The sequence below is a fragment of the Arvicanthis niloticus genome, chromosome X (genome assembly GCF_011762505.2).
Source record: "Arvicanthis niloticus isolate mArvNil1 chromosome X, mArvNil1.pat.X, whole genome shotgun sequence".
Classification (NCBI taxonomy): Eukaryota; Metazoa; Chordata; class Mammalia; order Rodentia; family Muridae; genus Arvicanthis; species Arvicanthis niloticus.
In genome coordinates this window covers 56,407,738-56,422,268 of record NC_047679.1, presented here as the reverse complement: position 1 = coordinate 56,422,268, position 14,531 = coordinate 56,407,738, and the positions used below count along the sequence as shown (strand labels likewise).

At 43.3% G+C, this 14,531-nt stretch overlaps 1 protein-coding gene across 1 annotated transcript; it reads left to right on the top strand.

Moving 5' to 3' along the window:
- The first annotated feature begins 458 nt into the window (after positions 1 to 458).
- On the top strand, positions 459 to 9,032 carry LOC117695222 (doublesex- and mab-3-related transcription factor C1). Its single transcript, XM_076918986.1, has 7 exons — positions 459 to 574; positions 5,052 to 5,209; positions 5,638 to 5,696; positions 5,997 to 6,133; positions 6,930 to 6,990; positions 7,174 to 7,351; positions 8,357 to 9,032. The coding sequence occupies exons 1-7, from the start codon at positions 459 to 461 to the stop codon at positions 8,464 to 8,466; spliced, it is 819 nt and encodes a 272-aa protein (XP_076775101.1). The 3' UTR covers positions 8,467 to 9,032.
- Positions 9,033 to 14,531: the final 5,499 nt, after the last annotated feature.

Genomic DNA, 14,531 nt, shown 5'->3' with positions numbered 1-14,531 from the left:
TATTCTCTGTAAAATATTATTAAAACTTATTCTCTGCCAAGTATCACACTTATTTATTATCACATTCTTTCCCACTCCAACTCCTCCCACATTCTTTCTTCTGAATATAGTATTTAATGTGTCATTTTCAATCTCTATGCCTTTATTAATTTTTTTGGTGTGTTATTGATTCTGCTACAGTCTAAAATATAGTGCTTTGAGCATATAGTGGGAATCTGGAGAAATATTCTGCCACTTTTCTAAGGTATTGACAGGAACATCCTGTCTTTCTATTTTCATGTGTTTTCTGTCACACATACAACCTAGATCATATATCCTGCAAAGTGAGAGTATTTCAGGGAACAAGGGAAGGTAAATGGTTTAAAGAAAAGATAACAGAATGATAGCACCACACGTCATATGTTTTGTTCAGATGGAATCAACTTTCAACTGTACATGTGTCTAAGTATGTCTACGGCATGAAAGTACAAAGGGGATATTTTTCTGCAGAGAAAGAGGACTACATGAAGAGGCATCCACAGCATAATGTAGATGATATGAGCAATGTAAAATATCACATCTTTGTGAAAATTGCGTAATACTCATCATGTTATGTTAAGTAGAAATAAATTAGCAGTGAACTCATAACAAGAAATAGAAAAGAATTTAGCTTAAGAAATTTAGAAGTCAAGCATTTCCAGGAGGCTTTCTTTTTGGCAGCTATACATTATTGGATTGAGACTACTCCTTTATATTCCCAAATCATTGCACTTTCCTACTTGATTTTTTATCATCTGTGGATTTTTTTATGTTTTTAAATCGCCCCATCACACATCTTACTAACTACTGTTCTTTTTATCCCATTAGGACAGTAAAATTCATCCATGGGCCCCTCCCCTCCCCTCCCCTCCCCTCCCCTCCCCTCCCCTCCCCTCCCCTCCCCTCCCCTCCCCTCCCCTCCCTTTCCCTCCCCCTCTCTCTCCAGGTTCTTACTGGGTAGCAGATGCTCTCTGGAAGCTCACAGTGCAGCCCAGTCTGGCCTCCAGCCTATGCTGATCCTCTTGCTACAGCTCCCTGAGTGCTAATATTACAGGAATGCACCACCAGGCCAGCTTCATTTGTGGTATTTAAATGTCAAAATAGGGGCTGTAGTGACAGCTCAGAAGTAATGAACTCTTGCAGGGGATCAGGGTTCATTCCCTAGAACTCCCATGGTGGATCATGGTGGCAACTCAAGTTCCAGGGAATATGATGCCTTCCTCTGACCTCTGCAGGCTCCAAGCATGGAGTACACATACATACATTCTTCTAGAACATGCACACACTCATGAAAATAAAGAAAGAAAGAAAGCTAAGAAAAATAAAGGTAAAATGGTCTTGCACTCCTAGACTTAACTATGCTTCTTATGAATATTTTTCACATACTGATTCAAACTGCTAAAATTTCATGAGAGAGATTTGTGTTATGTTCATGAGTAATGGTGGTTTGTAACATTTCTTGTGTTTTTTAAAATTCTTGATGTTTTTGATTAGTAGAATTTTATCTAATGTATTTTGATCACACTTATCTCCTACTTTTCTCCTTAACTTCTTCCATACCTACCCCTACCTGTACATCTCTCTACCTTCCTACCTCTCCACCTTTTTGTCTTCTTCTTGGTGTTAGAATTACTATTTATGTGTATGTATGTGGAGCTTTATGCATGTGTGTGTGCTGGTGCCCATGAAGGCCAGAAGAGTATGTTGGATACCCTGCACTGTAGTTACAGGTTATCAACTTTCTATTGTGAATGCTGGGATTTGAACTTGTGTCCTCTGCAAAAGCTGCACATGCTCTTCACTGCTGAGCTATCTCTATTTTTTTTTTTAAAGAAAATTAATAACCCGTTGATTCCAATTTGTGGTGTCCACATACCTCTGGGTATAGGGCCATCTACTGGATCACGGTGAACCCACAAATAGTCACACCCTCAAGCATTAGACAGAGGTCAGGGACCCCTATGGAAGAGTTAGGGGAAGGACTGAAGGAGCTGAAGGGGATGGCGACCCCACAGGAAGAACAACAGTGTCAACTAACCCGAATTCCTGGGAGCTCCTAGAGACTAAGCTACCAACCAAAGAGCACACACGGGCTTGACTGAAAGCCTCCAGCACATATGTAGCAGAGGACTACCTTGTCTGGCTTCAGTGGGAAAGGATGCACCTAATCCTGTAGAGATGTGATGCCCCAGGATAGGGGGACACTTGAGGGGTCACCCTCTCAGAGATGAAGGGGAGGGGGAAAGAGGGGAAGAACTCTGTGAGGTAAGAACTGGGAAGGGAGGCAACATTTGGGATGTAAATGAATAAAATAATTGATTAATTTAAAAATCCCGACTCCCCATTTTCCAGAAGCCATCAACTGTCCAGAGCGCCTCAGTTACATGTGTGGGCTCACGAATCCCTTCCTACTTCATAGTAGAATGTTGACTTAATTTTGTGCAGGTCTTGTGTATGCAACCACAACTGCTGTGAGCTTACTAGTGCATCTGCCCTGTCATGTCCTGACAACGTTATTTCATTCGTGTCCTCTACCACCACTGTTTCTTACAGTGTTTCTTCCCTGTATTCCAGGACAGTGTCACAGCCTTGTGGCTGGGGTGTGACATAGATGTTGCACACATTTGAGGCTCAGTACTCAATAAGCACTTGTTTTCTACATCTTGACCAATTATGAGTTTCTGAGTTAACCACCAGCCATTGCTCAGAGACACTACTTTTAAGAAATCTGGGGGCTTCACCAATCTATGGGAAGAAATGTCCAGGTTTAGAGGGCAAGTGATACTATGTCCATTTAGTAAAATAATTATAGTAAATTCACCTCTAGGATCTTTGACCTCCCCTGCCCTGGGTTCTTGGCCAGATTTGCAGTCCTAAAATCCAACTGGAAAGCAGATGTCTCCATTTTTTTCATTATTGTACTGAGGGACATCTCTTTCCATGGACCACTGCAGTTCACAGGGTTTACAGCTGGGTAAGAGTGTTGACACCATGTTCCTTTAGGCAACCTGTTTAGTATCTTTTAGTACTATTAGTGGTAGCTAGCAGAGAGGAAGCTTGCAGGTCAGCTTCCCATCTCACTACAGGTGTTGTGAAATTCCCATTTCAGGGCACATTATCATGCCTTTATGTGGGCCCAGGAGATCAAACTCAGATTGCCAGGTTTGGACAGCAAACATTTTTACTTGATGCACCATCTCCTGGGCCCAAGTATAAAGAATTAAATTTATATTAAAATGTTTACTACTAGTAGTAGTAGTAACAGCCACAGCAAGTTGTGTGTGTGTGTGTGTGTGTGTATGTATGTGTGTGTGTGTGTGTGTTGTGTTGTGTACATAGAAGGGTACACACCAAAGCATGAATGTGGAGGTCAAAGGACAAGTTTCAGGAGTGAGTTCTTTACTCCCACTGTTGTGTCTGGAGATTAAACTTGGGACTCAGGCTTGCTCAACAACTGCTTTCGTCCACTGAGATATCTTGCTGGCCCCCTTTTTCGTAAAAGTAATGTTAATTTCATAAAATAAATGGGGAAGTTTTATTTCCCAAAAAATTAGTGCACTGCTGGAGGATGTGATATTGGCTACCTGCTGCTGGTCAGGAAGAGGAAAATTAGTCCACTAGGGAGGTGTTTATTATTTTTATCAAGCCCAGAATTTCGTAGAGTTTCAATAACAACAACAAAATCTGTTAGCCTGAAGGATGCTTGAAATGAAAGAAGGGTTGTGGAGACCGTATTAATTGACTGATGTCTGGAGATTTGGGAGAAGAATAAATTGTTTTTAAAACAGTCTCATAATTTCATCAGTTTAGAGTCCTCCCAACAGTGTACAACTGCTCCAGTTTTACCTTGTCTTGCTCGAGGCTTGTTGACATTTTTTACAGAGAAGATACCTTAGTGGAATGAATTGGTACCTCACCGTGGCTCTGATTTCCCTCTGTGCATCTTTTCACTTTATCATTTGTACGCTTATGCTTGGAAGAAATGTCTGTTTCTGTCCTTTGCTTGCATTTTATGTAGGATTTTATACTGTTGAAACATATACATATATATGTTTGTCTTGAGATACTGTCTTCCTGGTTAACCCAAAGTGGCTTCAAACTCCCAATCCTCCTGTCTCAGCTTCTTGAGCATGGGGATCAAAGTCTTTGGTCATCACCTCTGATTCAGGAGAATGATATCACTTTTTATGAGAAGGAAGAGAATATTCAGGATAAAGGAGGAATCAAGGAAATAATCAACATTAAGGTTAAGTGTGAGAGCAACTTTAATGAAAAGTTAAGAGAAATACAGAATTTATGAGACTACTGGCTGAGAGCATGAGGCATGATATCCCATGCTGGAAGTGAATGAATACAGGCCCCAAGGGAGACAATTAATGATATAACGGAATAGAGGATAGTTATTGTTGAAGATTCAGGCCTACTTATGCCTGAAAGTGGATTGTGGGAAACGAAGGTAAGCAGGAAAAGTCATTATCAAGTTGAACATCTGTGGGCCTGTGAAGAGTTTTATGCATGTGGAACTTCTGGAAAAGAGACCATTGTACAAAAGGCTAGATACAAGTTGAAGACTCAATAGGAAAAGAAAGGAGTGTAAACTTATTTCAGCAGTGAGCAGAGTGAAGAGAAAAATTCTAGTCACTGAAAATGTGGCTTTCTAGGGGGCAGAGTGAGTATCCTGAGGATAGGGAGTCCAGGTACTATTTGACCTCCACTACAGACCCTAAAGCCATGGAACACAAATATACCTGATGTACCCAGCTGCCATTCTGACTCCACATACAACAGTAGGCATGAGAACAGAGCTCCCTTTGGGAGCTTGAATTTGGCTGCAGAAGACCTATAGATCACAATGACAATTCCTACAACCATTGCATCACTATCCAAATCAGGGGTAAAAAAAAGCATTTCTGCCTCTTGCCGGTCCACAAATGTCACAGTGGCACTGCCTTCTTTCGAGTGTCACATCTCTCAGGGTAAGGGTCAGACCTCTTCCACATTCTTAACTTTGGGCCTTAAATCCTTCACTTCAGGAAACAACATGGGCTCTTGCCTGCTGTGAATGCCCAAAAGAAGGAGCACGGTAGAAGGCTGAAGAGACCCCTGGATCAAGGAGTGATAAAGAATGTGACCGTTCCTCCTAAATTTCACAAGCATGGCAAGAGGTTGGCTGTTGAAGCAGAAAAACGCAGTGAGTGTCTTTGGCTGGGGAAAGAACCCAAGTTTAGGTGGAAGGAGTATGAGAAATTCTGTCAGCATCCCTGTTTTGAAATAGGAGTGTGACAGTTGGTAGTCATGCGTCATATCAAAATTAGGAATTGGATGCTTTGGAGAAATGTCTGTTTACATCTTTTGCTTGTGTTTTTATGCAGGTAGATTTTTGATTTGTTTAGTGAGTAAGTTTGTTGTTTGGAGGACACTATCTTGCCAGGTAGCTCAAAGTGTTCTCATACAAGTAAGCCTGCTGCATAGTCTCCCTAGCGGACATTCACTCGAAAACAAAAGTTATCCCAGAGCTGGGAGAGATACATAGTGTGACAAAACATGCAGAATGTGATTGGAATATTTGGAATGATGGGAACAGTGAGGTTCATCTAAGCTATACCTGGTGTTTTGCAGATGAGGAGGAGAGTACTGTGCACAAGCATGAGGCCAGGCCACCCAAAACCCCACAGGAGGTAAGGAGACTCTGTTGCTTGTGGGAGGTGCTTCCAGAAGCTACTTTCCAGGCCCCCTGTACTGTGTGCCCTAATGACATATGTTCCATCCCCAAATCAACCGTGGCCACCCATGAGACCTTGGGATTAACACCTTGCATTTCAGTATGAACTGAAAATTAGAGGTAAGCCTCAGTGATCTTCAAGGTCTTCAAGTTCTGACACCCTGGGCTGCTCTGCTCATCCCACAACAGGCCCATCTCTCCTCGAGTCATGCTTGGTCTGGCGCCCAAATTCCCACTGTTGTCTCTACTCCCTCAGGGAAGTCCTCAAGGCACTCTGATAAGCAGCAAGCCACAAGAACCTTCCAATCTGCCTTACACTCCAGTGATCTGTCAGCAGCAATCTGTGATTGCTTTTTCTGCCAAGCAGCCTGATCCCTTGGCCAGGCCCCAAAGGTGAGCTGAATAAGGACTAAGAGCCCAACGGGTCTCATAGTATTCCATGCTCAACCCTGTGGTTGATGCCGTTGTGGTAGGTGGATGAAGGAGAAAGAAGAAGAAAAAAAGTAGAGGTGAAGCAGGCAGCACCTCAGAAGGAGAAGTGAAGGTAGGGCCACTCTTGAGAGTTTGGATAAGTGATTTCATTTTTCCAAGAGTATGGTTTTCAGTAATCATTCTGGGAAACCAGTATACATTTATAACACTGACAACAGGGCTAAAAGAAGGCCTGTCACACAGTAAGCCTTCACTATGCTCGGTCTCTTACTCGGTATTACTATAGATGGGCATGGGAGAAGATCCTGTTGGGATGTGAGGTCCAATGGGGATGGAACATAGAGGCCCAGGGGAATGCTGAAGGCCAGCAGAGAAAACTTCCTAGAGAGGAGCCTGGCTTGTCCTTCATAACCAGTGAGGGCTGGGCAAAATGAAAGCAAGAGTGTCCCTGAAAAAAGAGGGTACTCACATCTTTCCAGATGCTTTGCAGATTAGGGCATAATCACCTTGGATTCTTCATCATCTTCAAGAAGCCCTGGGAGGAAAGATCTGGTATGAATTAGTGTCTCGAGAAAAATATAAAAGTTTCAAAAGGAAACAGGCTAAGCGGGTGCCTAGGTCAAAAAGACCAACGTTTTAAAGCCATTCAGATTTCCCCAGCCTGATTTCCAAACCCCTGGTCCTCCAAGTGTTCTGCTAGGAGTTGTCCACCAGAGGGTTTAATCCTCATGCCTGCCTCTCCTCTCCTTGTTTCCAGATACTCAAGTGTGATCGTGCAAATCCGTGACATTGCTGGGCCTCTTCCACTGCAGCCGCAGGTCCTGGCAAAGTAGTGGGGTCCAGGTTCCCTGGAGGGAACGGGCTTAGTGGATGGGAAGAGCAAGAAGCCATGGGGGTGTTGTTGGGAGGGCTGGGCACTTGAAGGGGCACCTGTGTAGGTGGGCAGGTGGGGGGAGGTGTGGTTTCCCAGCTTTCATTCTCTAATGTCATTTCTTTTGCAGGCCCCTAATGCCACCAAGGAGGATTCTGTTGCTGCTGCCTTAGAGTGGCAGAGGAAGCTGGAGGCTGCTGAGGCTCTGTTGGCACTGAGAAACTCTCCTGTGCCTCCTCCTGATTCTGCCTCTCCACAACAGGGTTGCATCATGCCAAATACCTATCTTCCTGAACATGGACCACAAGGTGGGGAGAGTTGGGAAACTGGAAGGGTTGTGGTGAGTTAGTTTTACCTGGGAACTTTCAGTTTGAACTGTCTTGGCTCAGATGCGTAGGTTCCTCAGTCTGACTTAGGCAATGGTGTTCCAGGGGCTGCTCAGTGAATGTTTGATTAGCAACAGTTGCTCAACAGCAAATGGCCAGTGCCTGAGCTCGAAACAAAGCAAAACTACCACCATCACAGTAACAACAACAACGACATCAACAACAACAAACCCAGTAGACCAAGGCCCCTAATGTGGCCAGGTCTTACCCGAGTTCAAGCGCATGTCAAATAGAAGGAATAGAAGTAGGCCTAATGACTCCCAGCTCAGGTCAACATCCCCAGTTCACTGTCGACTGAGGAGGCCTGGGAGGCCATGCATAGGAAGGAATGGTCTGAAAGGGAACGAGGGTGTGGTGATGACTTCAGAGCACTTGTATGTATAGATGTGGAGCCTGGGTGCCTTCTTCCAGTCATGAGCTCAGAGGAGAATTCCATAGCTGGAGAGGCTGGAAAGGAAGGCCAGGCCCTGATGAAAAAACAAAGTCAAAGCAAAGCAAAGCAAGGCAAACAACAACAACAACAACAACAACAAAGCACAAGCTGATGAAGTGTGTTAGTGGGAAGCCACTTTGGGTGGTGGACATACTGGAGTAAAGAGCAATGAATGAAACTGGAGACCTTGCTTCTTCCAGGGGTCTGGAAGAATTGGTGATGTAGGCTGTGCCAGACATCTAGGGGAAGAGTATGAGGAGGTGCAGCACTTCCCTGACACAGTGAGGATCGTATCTTTAGACCCAAGGTTTGGGGAAGTGGTATTTTGGTGACTGTGACTGAGAAATGGAGGAGCCCAGATCAGAGATAAGGGGGTGTGTCTGTTCCTGGTTTCAGGGACAAATCTTGGATTGGGTGGGGCACCAAAGTGTGCGGGTTCGCTGGTTGGTGACACATATGTGATTTGGCTCTGGCCCTCCATTTTCTGTTTTCAGGTTCTGCTGGAGAGAAAGGTCTGCAGCCTAGTAGCCACTCCCAGCCACCACGGTCTGCCAACTCTGTCTCACTTACTGGAAGTCTGGACTGCATGTCCTTCTTTACCTAAGAGACCAGACTGGGAGGTCTCACTACAGCACTATCTGCTTCATATCCTGTTTCATACCTACAGTGACAAGTGATTTTAAATTCTTTTTACTTTTGAGATGAGTTCTCATGCAGCCAGCCTGGCCTTGGATTCAGCATACACTGACGATGACTTTGAACTCCTGAGTTTTCTCCACATCCTAAGTGCTAGGATTATAGGCATGTGCTACCTTGCCTGTTTTTTTTTTTTTAATTATTCTTAAGTTTTCAGGAGTTTTATAAGCTTTCAAACCCCGTTTATTGTGTAGAACATTTACTTGATTGAGGTTGGCTGCTGCATCTCTATTGGGTGTTCCTTTGGGATAATCGCTTTCTATGCCTCTTAGAAAAAACAGTATTGTATGATCTAACGTGATAAATCAATGGGATTCCAAGTGGGTTTGTATGCCAGCATTTTTATTTGTCCTGGGACCGTACCCCTGTTGGCACACCCCTGTATGTAGTCATCCATGTGGAATCATGAAGACTTCTCACTGCGTCTAGGCATGTGGGTATGTGAACAAATAATAAACACGTGCTGTAGCACTGAAAAATGTGAGTTGTTTGTTGAAGACAAAGCGGAGAATTGTTGACCTCCACCAAGTCCGCAAGTTACCCAGTCATTTATTCTCAATTAAGTATCGAATGAAAACACAAACCTTGATGCAGCAGACATCAGCCAGAAGGTTTTCCCAAAAGCGTCCTTTCTTTGCTACCCAGGGTAACGCATAGAAGGATTGATAGGAGCACTTTTAAAGCCTGAATATTTGAGTCTTCTCTTAATGTTCCAAACTCATGAACTGCTGGCCCCACCAGGCAGACAGTTAACTAAGTGGAAAGAGCTCGGTATAGACTTTTTATTGTAATTGTACTTCCTTCCTTTCCTCACTGCCTCATAAAACAATTAGGATCTCACTAGGAAGTGCCAGCTGGACTTGAATTCTCTGTGTACCCACCTCAGGTCCACCTCCAAAGATCTTATGGTGACTTTTTAGACTCCTCAGCCTCTCACGTGCTAAGATTAGAGGTATGCCTCACAATGTCTGGCTTCCTGCTCGTGTTTGTATTGGCACGTGTTTGATGCTGATGCTATCCAATCAGCACAATTCTTCTATGTTCTGAGGCTCTGAGAAGTCAGGATTCTTATATTCCCCGTCCAGTGGCAGAGAAATGAGCATGTAAAATCACGGAGCATTTTGAGAATTAAGCTGGGCCGGTGTCCATCATATACCTTCTTTCTTCCCTTTATCCCAAAGGTTGTCATCCTCCAGTGACACATGAATATGCCCTCATGTTCCTGCAGCATTATGACATCAAAGCCACACCTTGTTTCCACAGTTGAGTTAAGGGGCAAATGTATTTAGGTAGAAGAACATGGCATAAGAAGAACAAAGAGGAAGACAACAGGAATAACACAAGAGGTATTTGAGGAAGGAAAGAGACTAATGTCTCTGGGCCTTTTATTTTCCTGAGGCCTGGTGCCTTTGTATCAGGCGTCTTCGGACCTGACCTTCCAAGTGTTTTATAGTTCTGAGTCTCTATCTGGTATATTTTAGTTCTCTTGGAATATCTGTGTAAATGTTCAGCGGTAAGCTTTTTGAGATGTCTCCCTTCGTCGTGTACTGTCACAGTTCACAGTTTTAAAACCTCACCTCTGTTCTCTTTTGACTCTCATATGTTACGTGGCCTCAGTGGTTAGGGCTGAACATATCCATCGTTTCAGAGCATCCTTAGAGTGGGTTAATTTGAACAGGAAGTGTTAAGGTCAAAGCATCTATGCTGTCATACAGGACAAACACAGGCTTCTAGGGCAAGGGTAATTCAAGGAGGGGAATTCTTTATGCCTTCTCACTTGCTGAATTCACATTTCCAAACGGTTTATGAACAAGGAAGTTGAAGAGTTTTTTTTTTTTTTTAAATTCAGACTGCTACTATAAGTATTATATGAATAGTAGTGAGATGTCAAAAAAATAATTAGGGATTGATGGATGTTGACTAGACAAGTTTCTTCAATTACAAGTATAGGGAATATGAGAGTGAACTTATAGAATTTAGATTATACTTCTTGCCTGTGTATAGGAATGACTCTCGAGTGTTTTAAAGTTACAATTAGCAATTAACAATTAACTGTTGTGGTCCAGGTAGAGCCTGTCCCAGCAGTCCACTGCTGTCCACTTTTGTCCACAAAGTCAACTCAAAGGAGATCCAATGAACAACATTCTATTGCCCAAAAGGCCAAGAACAGATTAACGCCTTTTGGAATGTAGTATTTTAACAACACAAGATTTTTGGAAAATACTGTGCACAATGCTCAGTTAAAATCATTTATGTACAAATAAACATTAGTGCACATGGCCACATATTGCTATGCAATTAGTTACACTAGAATTAAACATTTTTATTTTATATTGGTTTGGAACTACATCCGAGTAGGAGGATTCATAGCACAGTAACTCACCAACCCCCCATACGAATAAATTCTTGTGAGACAAGAAACTGCTATTTTTATGTCACAGTTTGGAAGCGACACTGATATATTTTGTAGTTCAGTAAATCTACTGGTCATCCCTGCTTGATCTCCAGCTGACAAAATCAATTTCAGTTGTATCTAAGTAGGAGTTTTAAAAGTGTTTGACTGGTGAAAGTCAGGAGCATAAAATAGAATGAGATATGGAGCAGCAAAATCCGTGGTTTAAAACTAGATTGCACACAGTAGTACAGAGTTCAGAAGAGCCCCAATAGCGCCACTGACAGGAAATAACGAGACACTTGCACACCCCTGGGCGGAGAATGACAATGTGAATGAAGGGGGATCGATCCATGAGTGAGTAGAGGGAGAGACTTTCAGAGATGCAGGGGACACTGCAGCAAATCAGGGATTGGCTTCAATTCAATTCTCAAGCCATAGGACCCACGAAGTCAGGCAACAGAGTAATTCTGAGTTGGACTTCTTAATCCAGATTCAGTAGATCATGAAATTCATATCATCTTTCCCAGTCACCCACATAGAAGACACTGACATTTCCAGGATTGCAGGCAAATTGTGGGAACCTGGCAGGGCAAGATCTTGCAGAGGTACAGACAGTCTGATGTCAGTCTTCTATGAGGCATTTGGTTTAGTCCTGGAGCAGTACTGGGGATCTCAGTGGGTCTCAAGAACTTACTCTCTGGTGTCACATTAAGGTGATGGTGGGAAGCTGGTGCCCTAAACCTTCAAGAAGCAGCAGCTGAACAGATCCTCTGCGAGGATTCAAAAGGCTAGCAAAACCTATAGCAGCATTTACAAGCGAGCTATAGTTTCTGCTGCTACTACTCACTCTGGAACTTCTGCAGTTTACACTTTTAAAAAACTCAATAACATAAATTGTCAATGCAAATTAAAAACCACAATTTGTAAACATTTGATCTTGCCCATGTCTGAAACAATCTTGAAACCGCAATGTTGTGCTGAGAAAAACCAGACTTAATTGCAGGTATATTTTCCAAATATGTAAAGTTATACCTTTAGGCCAAAAGTATGAAGACCTCATGATGAATAGACGATGCACACAGTTCTAAATATCTACTAAATGGGAAAACGCAAGCCCATCAGCTCCGCAGCTCTGTTTGGTAGTTCACGTCCTATCACTGAAAACTCGCACTGATGTCTAAGTGAATTACCTAACCACTCGAAGGTAGAGATGGCAACCAGAATTTACTCAGCTTCCTTCTTCTCTCCATTACTGTCATCTCTAGGGTCTTTGTAATTGTGCAGTCATGGTCTATTATCCTGGCATATCTCCCATCTTGCTGGTCCCCCTTGCTGCCTCAAACCCTGTTTGTCAGCACCTTCGACTGTATTGGAGGGCTGGACTCCCATGGTCAATTCTTATAGGGTCTGCATACACGGTACATGTGAGCTTTTGTCTCTGGTGAGGATGACGTTGTTGGGCCTGCACTCTTGTTCTTTCCTTCACTGCAGTAATCCTGCAGGTGATTCTGTGGAGTCTCTCTATGATAAAGAGAAATCATCTAAGATGCTTAATATCTGATTTATGTTAAAGCCTTAAAATGAAATTCCACCAACCCCTGAAACACCTGCTTCATCAAATCCCTTTCTTTCAGTGATGTAAGACTTCGTAGACTTTCCAACTCTATACCAAGAAGATACTGCTTTGGTTTGAGTCTCTGTGTGTGTGTGTGTTGGGTGTTGCACCCGTTGTATGAGTATATTTGCCCCTTTATGTGTTGTATGCATGTGTATCGATATTCTTGCCTGGGTATGTGTGTATGAGTGTGTGTATGTGTGTGTATGTAGGCCAGAGAATAGCACAGTGTTTGCTGTCATTCTCCACCTTATTATATATTATAGTTTATGTGTATAAGTTTTGGCTTGCATGCGTGTATACATGCTAGGTGTGTTTCTGGTGCTCTTGGAAGTCAGAAGTGGCACTAGGATACCCTGGAACTGGAGTTTTAGATGTTGCCAATTGAGTGCTAGGAACAGAACCTGAGCCCTCTGCAAGGGCAGCCAGTGCTCTTATCCTATGCTGAGCTATTTGTGATATGGCCTAAAAGGGCCTGGAAATTGTGATCCTCTTGACTCAACCTTGAGAATAGCTGGGTTTCCAGGTAGATGTTACCATGACAGGTTTGCTGTACTCTACTTTTCTTTTCAGGTTTATTTGGATCTCATGTGCATGAATCTCTCTCTACCCCCCCTCTATCTGTCTCTCTCTCTCTCTGTCTCTCTCTGTGTGTGTGTGTGTGTGTGTGTGTGTGTGTGTGTGTTTGTGTGTGTATGTTGCTTGCGTGCCTCAGCCACACTTGTGTATATCTCTGTGCTTGTGTGTGTGTGCATGTGCATAACCCTCTGTGTGTGCGTGAGTTGTGTGTGTATGTGCATGTCCCTGTGCGTGTGCTGTGTACAAGAACACCTCGTGCATGCCTGATGCCTGCAAAGGCCAGAAGTTAAAGTCAGGGACCCTGGAATTGGAGTCACAGATCATGGGGACCTGACATGTGTGTACTGTGAACTCTACTGGGCCCTCTCCATGAGCAGCAAGTGTTCTTATTCTCCCAACAGTCTCCCTGTGGTGATCTTCTTCTCTGTTTATGGAATGTCATCTGGACACCTCTGTCTGTGCCACTGACCATGGTGCAGAGAGTATAGGCAGCAAAGATGGCTGGAGGAGACTGGATATTTTGTTTTTTTCCTCAGTCTTGCTACTCTTGTTTGAGATCAAGATAGCTGAGAATGGCTATGGTAGCTGGAGCTTCTTACATTTTGGTAAGGGCAACGCACAGTGTTAGTAGACATGCCCAGGGATCTCTGCTCTGGGGTCTGCTGTGTGCTTCTGTACTAGTAATTTATAAACAGGCTTTCTAATTTGAATATCCTGGAGAGGAGCACATAGTGAAGCAAACTGGTTAATTGATGGTAGGTAGAAAGGGAGTGGGTGCGAAGACAAATATACCTGCTGAGGACACCCTTTAATAGCCCACTACCTTCAAGTCGTCCTTAACCCTGTCTACTGTGTTACTATAGACCATTGAAGTATTGCCTTGGTTTCATTTTTCTGTTGCTGTGCTACAATATCCTGATCAAAGAAACTCAAGGGAGAAAAGATTCATTTCCCCTCCAAGCTCAAGGATACAGAAGACAAAGCAGCAGCAGGAGCCCGAGACAGTTGACCACACCACATCCATAATTAGGAAGCATAGAAAGGTGGCTACTGCTTATTTCCTTTTCACTGTTTATATAGTCTGGGTGCTAGCAAGGGAAAGGTTCTGCCCACAGTTGGCAGAACATTTCATCTCCATTAACATAATCAAGATAATCCCTCAGAGGCATGCCCAGAAGCCATTTCTTAGGTAATTCTAGATTCTGTCGAGTTGATAACACTAGCCACCAGAGGTATGAATCTATAAACAGAATAATTCCCTCACGAAGTCAGAGATCTCACAAGTCATTCACCTGTCAAAGGCTCCAACTCTGAAGCCAGACGCCCTAGGGAACAAGCTTTCAATTTATGAGATTGTGGCAGACATTTGAATGGTCTAAACTAT